We start from the raw sequence: 15036 nt of genomic DNA on the forward strand, positions 1-15036 counted from the left end.
GATGGTATGCCATATTTCTGTATAGATTCATCTGTATTTTTCCAATATTTCAAATCATGCTATACTACTGTCCTAAGATTCAGTCCAGGTATTTCCATACAGAGAATTTTATCATTTTATGGAGCACCTTGATAACACATATCTAGCCTTTGTTGTGACCCAACAGTATCTGCTAAAAATGTGAAAAATTAATCCCTTATTTATTCAGAATTCAGAGAGGTGAATTCAACTTTGGTTATAACAATAACAATAGGTTGGAAGGGACCTTGGAGGTCATCTAGTCCAACCCCCTGCTCAGGCAAGAAACTCTTAAAAACCTCCAGTGTTGGAGCATTCACCACTTCTGGAAGCAGATTGTTCCACTGGTTAATTGTTCTAATTGTCAGGAAGTTTCTCCTTAGTTCTAGGTTGCTTCTCTCCTTGATTAGTTTCCATCCATTGCTTCTTGTCCTGCCTTCAGGCACTTTGGAGAATAGCTTGACTCCCTCTTCTTTGTGACAGCCCCTGAGATATTGGAACACTGCTATCATGTCACCCCTAGTCCTTCTCTTCATTGAACTACACATACCCAATTCCAGCAACCATTCCTTATGTTTTAGCCTCCAGTCCTCTAATCCTCTTTGTTGCTCTTGTCTGTACTCTTTCTAGAGTCTCAACATCTTTTTTACATCGTGGTGACCAAAACTGGATGCAGTATTCCTAGTGTGGCCTTACCAAGGTATTGTAAAGTGGAATTAATACTTCACGTGATCTTGATTCTATCCCTCTGTTAATGCAGCCTAGCACTGTGTTGGCTTTTTTGGCAGCTGCAGCACACTGCTGGCTCATATTTAAGTGATTGTCCACTAGGACTCCAAGATCCCTCTCACAGTTGCTACTATTGAGCAAGGTACCACCTATAGTATACCTGTACATTTAGTTTTTCTTGCCTAAATGTAGAACCTTTTTTATCATTTAATTTCAATTTGTTAGATTTAATTTAATAATTTAATAATTTAATTTATATACCGCCCACTATATTATTATTATTATTATTAATTTTATTTATATACCGCCCTTCTCCCGAAGGACTCAGGGTGGTGAACAGGGCAGATGTATAAAATACAAAAAATACAAAAGTTATTTAGATAGCGCCCAGTGTTCAAGTCTGTCCAGATCCTCCTGTGTCTTAAGCCTATCTTCTGGAGTGTTGACTATTCCTGCCAGCTTGGTGTCATCTGCAAATTTGATGAGTTCCCCATCTATCCCCTCGTCCAAATCGTTGATGTTGATGTTGAAGAGCACTGGGCCCAGAACAGAGCCCTGGGACACCCCACTACACACTTCCCTCCATGTAGATGCAGTTCCACTGAGGACCACATGCTAAGTATGCCCTGTCAGCCAGCTACAAATCCATCTGGTAGTGATGCTGTCTAACCCACATTTTTCTATCTTATCAAGTAGTAGATTATGATCTACTTTATCAAATGCCTTACTGAAGTCCAAGTAAATTATATCCACAGCATTCCTCTGGTCCACTAATTTTGTCACTTGGTCAAAGAATGCAATAAGATTTGTCTGGCATGATCTGTTTTTGACAAACCCATGTTGGCTTTTAGTAATGACTTTGTTTGCATCTAGGTGTTCACTGATTTATTGTTTGATTATCTTTTTCAGAATCTTCCCAGGTATTGAGGTCAGGCTGATAGGTCTGTAGTTTCCTGGATGCATTTTTCCCCTTTTTTGAAGATGGGAACTACATCAGCTCTTTTCCAGTCCTCTGGTAGTTCCCCAGTGCTCCAGGATCTTTGAAAAATATAGTTCAGTGGTTCTGAGATCAGATCTGCTAGTTCCTTGAGAACCTTGGGGTGTAATCCATTTGGTCCTTGAGATTTGAACTTGTCTAGGCTGGATAGGTGCTCACTTACCATTTTCTTGCCTATCTTAACTTGTGTTTCTAATCTGTTTTTTATGGTACTGTTTTTGATAGGTTGGACTATTTTTTCCTTTTGTGTAAAGACAGATGCAAAAAATGAGTTAAATAGTTTTGCTTCCTCCATGTTGCTTGTCACCTTCTTACCACTTTCCCCCACTAATGAACCAATCATTTCCTTTTTTTGTTTTTTACATATTGAAAGAAGCTTTTTTTGTTATTTTTGACTTTGGTCGCAAGCCTTAGTTCATTTTGAGCCTTAGCTTTCCTCACTTCATCTTTGCAGGCTTGGACTATTTGCTGATATTCTGCTTTAGTTATGTGCCCCTCTTTCCACTTTTTATACTTGTCCTTTTTATCTTTCAATTTATCAGAGAGTTCTTTATGCAGCCATGTATTTTTCTTTTGAGAGCTGTTATTTTTCTTCTTTGTTGGTATTGTGCTAGACTGGGCTTTTATAATCTCACTTTTCAAAATTTCCCAAGCTTCTTGGGTTGTTTTAGGATTCTCATCCATGGAATTCTTCCCAAGGTCTCTCTAAGTTTATTGAAATTAGCTCTTTTAAAGTCCAAGACTCTAGTTTGGCTGTATTCTATTGCTTGTGCTTCCATAATGTTGAATTCCAATATTGCATGATCACTTCCCCCCAAGGTTCCTGTGGCTTCGACACCTTCTATCATTTCATCTCTGTTTGTGAGAATTAAATCCAATATGGCTAATCCCCTAGTTCCCTTCTCTACTTTTTGGGAGAGAAAGTTGTCTGCTAGGTTTGTCAGGAATCTGTTTGATCTTCCACTTGGTGCAGAGTTTGTCTCCCAGTTGATATCAGGGTAATTAAAGTCCCCCATTACTATTGTGATGTGCTTCTTACATACCTTAGTTAGCTGACTAGCAAAAAGTTTATCTATTTCCTCTGTTTGGTTGGGTGGCCTACAGTATACACCTATGGCAATGTCATTTTTCCCCCTTTTATATTGACCCAAATGCATTCAAGACAGTTTTCATCATTGTTGTGCTCTATTTCTGTAGAGATGTACTTATTTCTTATATAGAGAGCAACTCCACCTCCTCTTTTATTTGGTCTGTTTCTTTTCAATAATTTAAATCCCTCTAGCTGTGTTCCATTTGTGGGTTTCATCTCACCATGTTTCTGTAATGGCAACAGTATCATATCTGCCCTCATTTACTGAATTTCTAGTTCACCTTGTTTACTGTTCATACTATGTGCATTGAAGCTACCTCATCCATGGCAGAAATAAGGAAAACTAGGATAAGCTTTTCTCATTTACCACCAAGCCTCATTGGGAAGATACTGTAGTTTGAACCTCTGGATAGTTTTTGATTTGCTGGCTATACTGTACACAGGTCCTCAGAGACAGCATTTTGCTTGATCAGGTACAGTCCTTGCAAAGAAGCTGACTTTCAATTATTCTCCAAATTCTCTAAAGCTGAAGATAATGCTGAAACAAAACCGCAAAAGGCAGAAGGAAAAAATGATGTGCCTCATGTCATCCAAACAAAATGTAGTTATATCCAGCTCCATTTTTTTTTTGCAATGAACATGCACTGAGGCCTTGAACTTATAATTTATTCAGTTAGGCTGGCTAGTGATTTTGATTGTATTTATCGTGGTTCAATAAACTCTTTTTTATCCTGAGATCTCCCATCACTTTCTTCCCATCATAAGGGAACGTCTCATTAAAATTTTCCCCACTGAGCAAAAATGGCAGATGTCTGAAGACTGACTAAGGTTTGTTAGCTCAGAATCTGCACACTTTGAGTAGGAAGATCCCCAAATCCTTTTGTATTTTTGGGGGAGCTGGGCCGAAGAGAAGCCTTGGCTGGGAAAGCTAGCAATTTGTTGATGTGCCAGGAGGATCAAACGGGGATGAGATGACAACCTATCAGATTTTTTTTTAAAATTGGGAGAACTTTTGGAAGGTTAATAAACTTAAACGCATCCTCATCCTCAAGCTGCCACCAACCCTCCCAATTTGCAACATTATTCAAGGCCGTTCTACCCATGACTGAAGCCATTCTCAATTTGTGTAGGCCGAAGCGACTCAGCTTTTGCTAAAACGCTCAGCAAGGGAAAGCGCTCCTTTATATCAAATATATGGGCCGGGGGGGGGAGGAAGGAGATCACAAAATCAACTGTAAAGCACTGCGAAGCGATATATAAATCTAATTGCTATCGCTAGTGCTACTGTTTAGACGAGAGAGACGTAGTCAGGCGTCCCCCCACTGCTTCTTTCTGAATTACGACGCGAGTCCTTCGCAAGAAGCGCGGGAAAAGGACGAAGGCGGTGGGTGGCCGCCTCCCTGGGCGCGTGCCCGCTCCTTGCCCCGCCAGCAGCGCTCGCACGTGAGGGAAGGCTGTGCCTCGGGGTGGGACAGCCGCCGGCAGACGCCTCCTTTTTCGGGACGAGCGCAGGGCCGGAGCCAGGGAGCGGGAGCCGCGGTAGCAAGAGCAGTAGCTGCAGCAGTTCGGAAAGGCAGCTCCAGCTGATCGATGGGGTCCGGACATCCTTGCTCCGCCGTGCAGGCGCTTCTCTTCTTCCTCCTCCTCCTCCTCTTCCTCCTGCCGCCGCCGTTCCTGCTCCTTACCGCTTCTCCCCAGGGTCAGTTGTGCGTCGCCGGGCTCCTTTCCCCCGGTTAGTCGGCAGGGCGAGCGAGGTGTTCTGTTGGGCGTTTGGCGAGTAAACCTCTTGCGGAGCGTCGCCGTTGACGGCGCTGCGCCCTTAATGCCACCCGGGGAGCTCGTCCGCTGAGCCGAGCAGCTGAGCCGCCTCGCGTCCGTCTATGCCCCTTGCCCGAAGGCGGGGAAAGCTCCTGCCTGTTGGGGAGTTAAAAAGTTAAACTCGCTTGGGAATCGGCGAGCAATCAGCATTTGTGGCACTCTTGGGCGAATGCATTGCTGGACCCTTTTAATCAGAGAGCCGTGTTCATTTAGAGGCGAGTTCCCGTCCTTTTGGTACATTGCGCCCGCGGGTGAATTTTGGAAGAGGAAATCTGTCTTGTTTGTGGCAAGAAAACAGCATACCGCGGGTCACGCTTCGGAGATGGGAGGTGGGTGGAATCAGCCTCCCTAGGGGAGGTTATGAAATGGGCAGCGGTTATCTAGCAAATCAGTTGGTCTCCTACGTTCCCTTTTTGCATAAAGTTCATCTGTTTTAGTGCTTACATTTGACACGTGAGTACTAAATTCGACATTTCAGCTATTTTTAGGGCTAGCGTTTTAGTGCTGTACATTTGGGAAGGTCCAATTTCTAGCTCTTAAACAAGCGAATGGCAATTAAGAAAAACTAGAGCAGTGATCCAATATATAGTTGCTGAAGATTAAACATAATTAAAGCCAGTGGGCTAATTTTTGAATAAATATGCATAGAGTTGTGCATAGTAACTCTTAGAAGGTTCTCAATAGGGACAGTTTTGGAAATTGTATTGTGTTTTGTAAAAGGCAGAAATAGTTCATAGAATACACCTGATATTTTATAAGTAAATGGATGACAGGAATTTATAGAACCTAGTTGGACTTTACAAAAATCCAAAAATAAAAGATTTTTAAAATATTTCCTCCTTAGTGTAAACTAAATGATTATATCCTATCAAGTCAGTACTGATTCTTAGTGATCATATAGACTTGCATAATGATTTTTTTTCTCCAATCTTGCCTTGTAGTAGTAATATTGTAGTACATCCATTGTCACTATAATCAAATCCAGTTTCCTTGCTGTTGGTTATTCTCTTTCTTTTCACTTTCTGGGCATTATAGATTTCTCATCAGAGCTACAACTTCACATAATGTGTCCAGTACATAATAACTTAAGCCTAATCAATTTCACCTTGAGTGAAAAACATTAAATAAAAATATTGATGTAATAGAACCTAATTATTTGATTGAATATAGAAGTTTTTACTCCTATAGCTTTTCTTTCACCTTCGAATATATTTTGTAAAACAATATTGTCAAATATATATAGAACAATTGTCAAGCCATACTGTATACACATGTATATATTTGATCCCTTTTTCAAGTTGAGCTTTTGTCTTTGTAACATACTATAGGCATCTAAGTGATGGAACATTTGCAATAGTGTAGTATAATATAAGTTTCATCCCTTATGTACCTGCCTGAATTTTCATACTGCAAATGCAAAAGGCATAATGATATCCAGAATATGATTCATCATTGGGGCATAATTGTGTAAAGGAGCAGATATTTGCACATTGCTGGTCAGAACCATTCCTAAAGAGCTTGCTTGCAAAAACAAAATTATACCATGCTAATGAAAAATCTGCTGTCCTGTGGGATGAAAGAGAGAAAGAAAAAAAATCAGTTGAATACAAGTAAATGAAATAGCAAATGAAAAAAGAAATCAATTGACAAATTATTCAGATGGCATTGAAAGGATAAGAGATTTATTTGGTCAGGCGCTTCTGAGGAGAGCTGACGGGCAGGTGGCAAAACATATTTTACAAGATAAACTTAGCTTACATGTGTGTAATGTTGTGATAGAAATATTAAGTGGCAGAACATGTGTGATGTCATAATACATTTTTGCAGTGCTTTTTTTGTAAAAGAAAAAGGTACCGGAACTCACACATGTCATACAACTCACCTTGCCTGCGCTACAAGGTTCCATCCAAAAAAAGGTGCCGGAACTCCGTTCTGAGCGTTCTATGAGAAAAAAAGCCCTGCATTTTTGCAATGTCAGTGATAGGAACTGATGCTAATAGCAGAGCATTACTTAATTGTGATGCCATAATGACAAGTCCACTTAGTTCTTTGCCACAGAGTTCAAAGGGTAGCAGGAATGGTGTGGAGTAAAAAAATTCAAAACATCCATAACCATGTAGTCAAATTGCCTTCCATTTGTACGTGTGATTCTATGGTCACAATTGCCATCCTGATTTTTTTTTTTTTATTCTCCAGTGAGTCTTTTTGACTCGATTTTTGTCTTCATTTTAACACAGTTTATTTCAAAAAGATACTAAAGTCTTTTTAGTAGTTAAAATACACTATTCTATACATCTGATAAACATTAATTACTATGTATTAATATCATCCGTCATCAGTCCTCAAAAGGAGTTTCATTTGAGAGTCACATCAAGCACATTAAAGAATTCATTCCAAATATAAGCAAGGTAAGAATTTCAGTTTGGGTGAAAGGGTATAATAAGTCTTTGCAAGGTCTACATTTTAGCCATTAATTATCTGTCCAAAAGGAAGAAAAATTGCCAACTTTTGTCTTAACCAATTGGGGGAAGGGTTTGCAGTCCATAAAAAGAAGGGCAATGGACCCTACTTTTGGATTCCCAGTTCTTCATTTTTTAATTTCATATTCATATTCCTTCTTTTCCAGAATTGTAGAGGGAACTAGGGGATAACCCATGGGCCTTGCTGCACTATCCTGCCAAAGCTTTGGTTAAATCCAGTGGTGGGATTCAAATACATGAACAACCGGTTCTCTGTGTGGATGCTGCTTCCGGAAATCTATTCTGGTCCTGGGCAACAAAAAAATAGCTACCGGTATGGTGCGAACTGGCTGAATCCCACCACTAGTTAAATCTTGGAATAAAAGGGCAGCCAAGGCTTTGGACAGGATCATCCCTGTGTGGCCTTTCTTGACCCATTATTGTTCCCAACACTCCCCATGGTTCATGGAGGAGCTGTGGGTTCTGAAAAGGGCTAAGAGATGCCTAGAGCACTGCTGGAGGAAAACAATGGATGAATTCAACTGGACACAGAGCTGCTATTAAGGCATACCTTGTGGTGGTAAGAGTGGTGAAACACCATTATTTCTCCACCCTTATTGTGTCTACAAAGTGTCACCCAGTGGCTCTGTTCAGGATCACCCAGTCCCTCCTGAGACAGGAGTGCTTGTGTGATCATCTTTAGGATTATGCAGAATAATTTGTGGAACATCTGATAAAGTCACTTGGATTTATTCCCAGTTAGAACCCATGCATGGTACAGGTCAATTAGAAATGCTTGGGTAAAGGTCTTACCCAATTATGTGAGAAAAGTTTGAGCCTTTTGGACTTGATGAAGTGGACAGGGTCCTTGATGCTGTCAGTGCAATCTCCTGTCAGTTAGATCCCTGTCCCTCCTGCCTGGTGAAAGCCTCCAAGGCAGGTGAATTCAGGCAGTGATAAATTCTTCACTGCAGGAAGAGATGTTTCCAGGACCCTTAAAAAATCCTCAGAAATCCATGTCTTCTTTTTTTACAAGTTTTATTGATTTTTTAATATTTACATATACATGTATTTGTGAAGCAATATGGTGGTTGGGTAGTCAAAATAACAAATAACAAGTTGTAAATAGTTCAGGTTGCATCAACAGGGATTCTCTCTCTGATTCCATTAGTTATCACGTAGTCAAAATAGTGAAGTTAATACACTTCTAGTTGTACCTAGTCAATTACCGTAACAAAATTTTCAATATATTTTCACTAATACATATCAATATCCTGTTTTTAAATTTTATCTAATTGCAATAAAATATTCTAGAATAGCCTATAGTATACAAAAGAAAGCTTAATTTTTGGGTAACCCACAATTCCCTATTTTAATAAAGAATAATTCTCTTGTCTACAAAACTTACATTGTTCGTTACAAAACATTCTTATGTTTTACCATTAAAGTCTAGTTTTCATCTTAACAAATCACCAATTATTTTTTATCTTAACCATTCAACAATTATTAAAATACTGTCTTTTATATATAAAATTCTAGATTCTATAATATAGTTCAAAAGTAACATCTATAAGTCATCTTAACCATGCATCAATTGTTAAAATACTATCTTTTGATATATCATTCCAATTTCTATAATACAGTTCAAAATTATATTCTAAGAGCTTATTTTTGTTTTCCCTTACAGATCAAAAGCTAAATATAGAATCAATTATATTTTTTAGAGATTCCCCTTAATCCATAGAAAGATATTTTTATAGTCTATCTTTAGGAATCCCAAAAAAGAAACAAGTTCAGTTTTTAAAATCTAACTCTTTCCTTCCTTTTGTGCCAACTAGGCTTCCCACTTGGCATCTTTAAATTCTCAAATGTATCTTCCTTTCTTCCTATAGCCCTTATTTGAATCCAGGGAACGTATCCAAATGTCAATTTTGCAAGGAAAATATCCCCTTTGTAGCCATTGTAGTTTTGCTTTGATAGTTCACTTTTTGATGATTGATGTAATATAGTTGTCATTATCAGTCAAGTCTTTTTGTTCTTCCAATTCTATCTGGGTTAGGAAGAAAGTAGTAGCTGGTATTATGATTAGTTGAATTCTCATTTCATTTGATTAGTTGAATTCTCAATATAGTATATTTGAAGGCCTTTAGTGTCTTCACTCTTAGTATTGCTTTCTTTAGGTGCTGTTGTTTTTTGAGTTGTAAGTTTTGTAGTTGCTATTATTATTATTATTATTATTATTATTATTATTATTATTATTATTATTATTATTATTAATTTTATTTATATACTGCCCTTCTCCCGAAGGACTCAGGGCAGTGAACAGGGCAGACATATAAAAATACAAAATTACAAAAGTTAAAAAGAATTAAACATGCCCAAGGTAAAAACAGTAAATACATATATTAAAAGTGACAATAAAAACCCAACCCATCCCCCATTAAAGTATGGACTAAGGTTTTCTATAGGTTGCTTTTGCTGTTCTTTGAAATCTCCTATTTTAGTGTTAGTTTCCACTTCTTCTATTTGGTTTTTGGGTTATCTTTTCCTCATTTAAAGTCAGAATTTGATTTGGTGGCTTTGAGTTGTCAGATTTTTCTTGCAGTTTGGCTTTAATTTGCTCTGTCATTGCCAAAATCGTGTCCAGTATCAATTTATAGTCAAGTGGTGGGATATATTCATCCGTTTCGTTATTGTTTGCAGCTAAATCTTCCATGGAGGCTATTTTAATAAGAATCAAGGATTATCCACCTCCAAAAAAGTTGTTTTCAGTGCCAGGTGTTCCCACACTTATCTTTAAGAATAATGTCAAGGACAGCTCTGTTATTCAGTCAGCTCTCACAACAAAAAAAAAAGAAATTTACTTGCTGTACCAGGTTTCGCCACAAGATGTCATCAATAACATATAAAATGCAATGTAAAAACTTTCTTTTCTTTGTTTTTTTTCCAAATTAATATAATATAGAACTTTTGTAACATTAGTCCAATTTTTTTCCTTAATTCACAGCTTAGAGAGAAGATAGGATAGTGGATCCCCAGCAAAAAATAGGAGCCTTTTAGTAAATACAGATGAAATTGCTTAATTTCTTTGCTGAATTAATTAAATTTCTTTTAAAGCTTTAAGGCTTTAAGATTTGTTCCCAGAGTAGATATTCGCCGTTTTCTCAAAAAATGGGGAAGGAGATTTTCAGGAAAGTCCCACGGGAAGATGGTTAAGGGAATAGGAAAGGTAAAGGTTCCCCCAGGTCCTCCAGATTGCTTCTTAGTGCTGGGTAGTGCTTTTGGCTTTCGGCAGGGAGCGGCTTAGTGATTGGCCATCTTTATGGCTGGTTTCTTCTTCTTCAGGCCAAAGGAGATTGTCCCGGATTCAAGCGGAGGGCTACCGCCCTTCCACGATTGCAGGGAAGTCCTTCTCTCGATAATCGCCCCTCCAGGGCGATTTTTGACCCTTTTCAGGGTCCTCCAAAAAAGAAAGAAACAGACGGCAGGAAGTGGACTGTTCCTGTGCGTCCGGAAGCGCCGCGCGCATGTACCGGAACTAAAAATCCATGTCTTGATATCACCCACCTTGGATAATTTCCATCCAGTCTCCTACTTTTTAGGGAAGGTGATAAAGAAGGTGGTTGGATGGCAGCTTCAGAGGGTCTGGGATGAAATGGATTATGTGGACACCTTCCAGTCAAGATTCAGAGCCGGTTATGGGATAGAAACAGCATTGGTCGCATTTGTTGACGATCTCTAGCAAAAGTGGGATGAGGTAGTGCATCCGTCCTTGCTCTTCTTGACCTGTGAGTGGCCTTCAGTACCACTGACCATAGTATCTGTTTGACTGGTGGCAGGATGTGGGACTAGACCAGGGGTAGGAACTAGCTGGGGCTACTCTTGAAGAGTATCCAGAAGCTTCAGCTGGTACAGAACTCAGCCCCACAGACATTCTTTATTTATTGCTTTAATGTTTTATACAGTATTTTTGAATTATTGTAAGCTGCCTAGAATTGCCTTGGTAAGATGGGATGACATAGAATTTAATAAGTAAATAAATAGGAATAAATATTATGGATAGTTGGATGTCATTTCATTAAAGTATATTTATTTATAAGTCTGAAAGTAGGCAGTATGGAGCCTACATCAAGTGCCTATCTTCAAGCCAATAAATAAATATAGACAGAAAGTGGTCCATATTAAGTTTGAATGCACTTTGTAGCTAATGTAGAGCCTATCATATTGATATAAATATTCATGGTAGTATACTGCATTCTCCACCAACTACTGTTTTGGCTATTTGTAGAACTTATTACAGTTCAGGTGGGTGGAGATAAGAATGTGAGTTATTACAAGATTAGAACAGAACAGAATAACAGAGTTAGAAGGGACCTAGAGGTCTTCTAGTCCAACCCCCTGCTCAAGCAGGAGAGCCTATACTATTTCAGATAAGTGCTTGTCCAGTCTCTTCTTAAAAACCTTCAATGTTGGAGCACCCACAACTTTTGGAGGCAAGTCATTCCACTAATTAATTATTCTATCTTCCTCTTGTAGATAGGGCTACAACTTGCATACTACCTAGATTTGAGAACAGCCCTTAGTCACCTTTCAAATTCAATTATGCCTTCTCAGTCTAACAAAGGCACTGGGGAGGGCATGGATCAAGCCCATGGTTAATAGAACAATAGGGAAAAGTACTCTGTCTCCCTCTTTGGATGCCCAAGGCTGAAAGACATCCTAAGACATATTGCTCCGGTTATCATTTTGGACCCTCCCCATAAAGAATCAAGACATCAGACCATCAAAGTTTCACCCATTTTCACCCACAAAAACTAATTTTTGTTTAATTTTTTAGTTTTATACATGCCATTTGGGGTGATGATCATGGTGCCAAGGTGTCTGTAGAAGTCATGCTGTTAACTATTGCTTTTGATCAAATGTTGTGGTCTGCATATACCAGGGGTCGGCAACCTGAAAAAACAAAAGAGCCACTGGGAACCGGTTCCATCACACATAAAAAAAAGTGGGAGCCGCGCGCGTGCATCCATGCACGTGCATGCGCATAAAACAAAATGTTTTGCACATGCGCAAAACGGTTTAAAAAACTGCTGCGGGCCGCGGCAGCTTTCTAAACCGGCACCAGCAGGTCTCCAAACCGCAGCTCCGCCCGAACACCAGCAGGTCTCCAAACCGCACCTCCGCTCGAACACCAGTAGGTCTCAACACGGGTGTTCCGGCGGAGGTGCAAGAGAGGTGTGCGCGCAGCTCTCCAAACCTTTGAAGTGGTGCACGCGCACCTCCTCCCGTTCGGAGAGGTGCACGTGCACCGGGCGACTGGGAGCCGCAGGAGACGGCTCAAAGAGCCGCATGCGGCTCCGGAGCCGCGGGTTGCCGACCCGTGGCATATACGAAGCTACTGCTGTAGATTTTAATTACATTGTCACTCTCATTTCGCTTTGCACAGATGTGGATGAATGTGCACAAGGAATTGATGATTGCCACCCAGATGCAATTTGTCAGAATACTTTGAAATTGTATAAGTGCACATGTAAACCAGGGTACAGTGGAGAAGGAAAAACATGTGAAGGTAAGTGCACTAAAACCATAAAGCTGGATTTGACTGAATGTGATTGTTCCCAATATCTGGTTGAATAATAGTGACAAAATGCAGGTATTTGTAAAATTATGTTATTTCAATATATCACGGCAAGCAATTTTTGTGACCTAACAAACTTTATCTCACTACACTTTCATAAAGCGTGGTTTATAACAGTCTCTTGATTGTATTTTTTAAGTGAGTACATTTCGGGTTCTTTTCCCAGTAGACTTGAACAGGCTGTTTGGTTTTCTGCTTTTCAAGCCATATAAAGTTATTTATGTAGGTTACAAAATGTTTCAAATCCTATTCCATGTTCAAATCCGAATGTATTTTACATTGTTTTTTTAAAAAAAGTGATGTATCTCTTTGCATGCAAACATTCCAGTAGTCAACATGATAGACACTATATATATGTGTAGTCCTTGACTTATGACCACAATGGAGCCCAAAGTTTTAGTTGTTAAGACAGTTGTTAAGTGACTTTTGCCCCACTTTATGACTTCCTTGCTGCAGATGTTAATTGAATCACTGCAGGTGTTAAGTTAGTACCAAGGTTACTAAGTGAATCTGGCTTCCCCCATTAACTTTGCTTGTCAGAAGGTTGCACAAATGGTCACATGACTCCGGGATGCTGCAACCGTCATAAATATGAACCAGTTGCCAAGTGTTGAATTTTGATCCGGTGACCACAGGAATGCTGCAAAGGTCATAAGTGTGAAAACGGTCATAATCACTTTTTCCAGTGTTGTTGTAACAGTTGTAAGTCGAGGACTACCTGTACACTCTTTGCAATATCTGTATGCACATACAGAATCATATTGTGCTAAATCATTATTTTAACAATGATTAGTTGAACAGTCCATAATGATTGTATTAACACATAATACAGAGTAATAAACCTTTATTCTTATAACATGTTAATTCAATAACAATCGTAATCTTGCTCAGAATGATGTTTGAACCAACTTTCCACCCACCAACTCTAGGGTGTGTGTGTGTGTGTGTGTGTGTGTCAGAGAGAGAGAGAGAGAGAGAGAGAGAGAGAGAGAGAACAGGTGTTTTCAGCTGATTCAAAGATGCTAAAGTTGTTTTCCTGCAAACTGCTGGTCAGCTGATAGGTGGATTGCTTAAGATTGGGTGGGAGGGCAAGGCATAAGAGATTACATTGGTTGAAGAAGGGAAGATGACCCAGGGGACATAATATGCAAAGATGAAGAGGACATAGGCAGACAGCTTTATGTATGCCTTCAATGCAGATCCAACTCCATTCTAATTGCAGCATCCAGGATAAATATGAAGAAAAAGGTTGTCAAGCTCCAGAGTCTTCATGTTTTATTTTACATACCTACTTATATATACGTATGCATACTTTGTATTTTAGACTGGTCTAATGAAATCCACTTCTGACGCTGGAGAAATTCACTCAACTTAGGTCAGCTTTGCAACTTTAGGCCAATCTCAAGAATTGTATTTCTGAAAAAAGGTGATTGAGAAAGTGATAATCTCACCATTTCATGTGCATGGATCAAATACCTCTGTTTCAGTTAGGCTTAAGACCAAGACAGAGCTTTAAGATTGCTTTGAGCCTCATGGTGAATGACTTAAAATAGAAACTGAAACTTTTATTTCTCCTATTTTTGCTATAATTAATCATAGTATTGTAAAGTGGGCCACCTGGTGGAACTGGACCTTGGGGGGAATGAAGGTTTTACAGTAGATTGTTACTTACTATTTATCTGTGTCAAAAAGCTTATGCTGGGAGATACTTGTTCGGCATTTAGAATGTTGTATAGAATTCTGTCTTGTCCCCCATGCTCTTAAAACATCCTCATGAAACTACTGGGGGAGATTATTGGCATCTTTGTCTTTAATACGGTAATGCTAACCAGACATTCTGTCCACTATCATTTAACTGCAAAGAAGCATTTGATACTCATAAATGTTGCTTGATCTTTGGATTATACTGAACTTCTGGATCATAACCATACCATGCTGAGACGTTGTTGGGCAGTTTTTGAAAAGAAATCCTCCAGACTCCTTGGGTTGTGTACCAGTTGCCCTTATTACTGGATCAGGAGGCTCTACACTCAGTGACTCATGGCTTAATCATTTCCCGCATGAAATGGTCTGTACATGGGACTGTCCTTAAAGAGCATTTAGGAGCTTCAGCTGGTGCAAAATATTTATCCCTAGATCAGCACATATAATTATACCATTGCTGTACAAGCTGCAGTGGGTACCAGTTTGCTTCCAGGTTTAATTTAAAGCGCTACATGGCATGGCGTTGGGTTGTTTGAAGGACTTCCTCTCCCAGATTACATCAACCTGTCCCCTAAGGTTCAGC

General features: G+C 39.3%; 1 protein-coding gene across 1 annotated transcript in view; it reads left to right on the top strand.

The window, feature by feature from the left end:
- Nucleotides 1-4424: 4424 nt before the first annotated feature.
- SCUBE2 (signal peptide, CUB domain and EGF like domain containing 2) overlaps nt 4425-15036 on the top strand; it is a gene marked incomplete at its 5' end in the record, with an annotated part of 65246 nt that continues 54634 nt past the window's right edge. Inside the window, 2 exons of the mRNA XM_083348361.1 lie at nt 4425-4533; nt 12558-12680. Coding sequence (XP_083204487.1) covers nt 4425-4533; nt 12558-12680 — 232 coding nt within the window. The remainder of the gene's footprint in view (nt 4534-12557; nt 12681-15036) is intronic.

The sequence above is a fragment of the Vipera ursinii genome (assembly GCF_947247035.1).
Source record: "Vipera ursinii genome assembly, chromosome: 1".
Taxonomy (NCBI): domain Eukaryota; kingdom Metazoa; phylum Chordata; class Lepidosauria; order Squamata; family Viperidae; genus Vipera; species Vipera ursinii.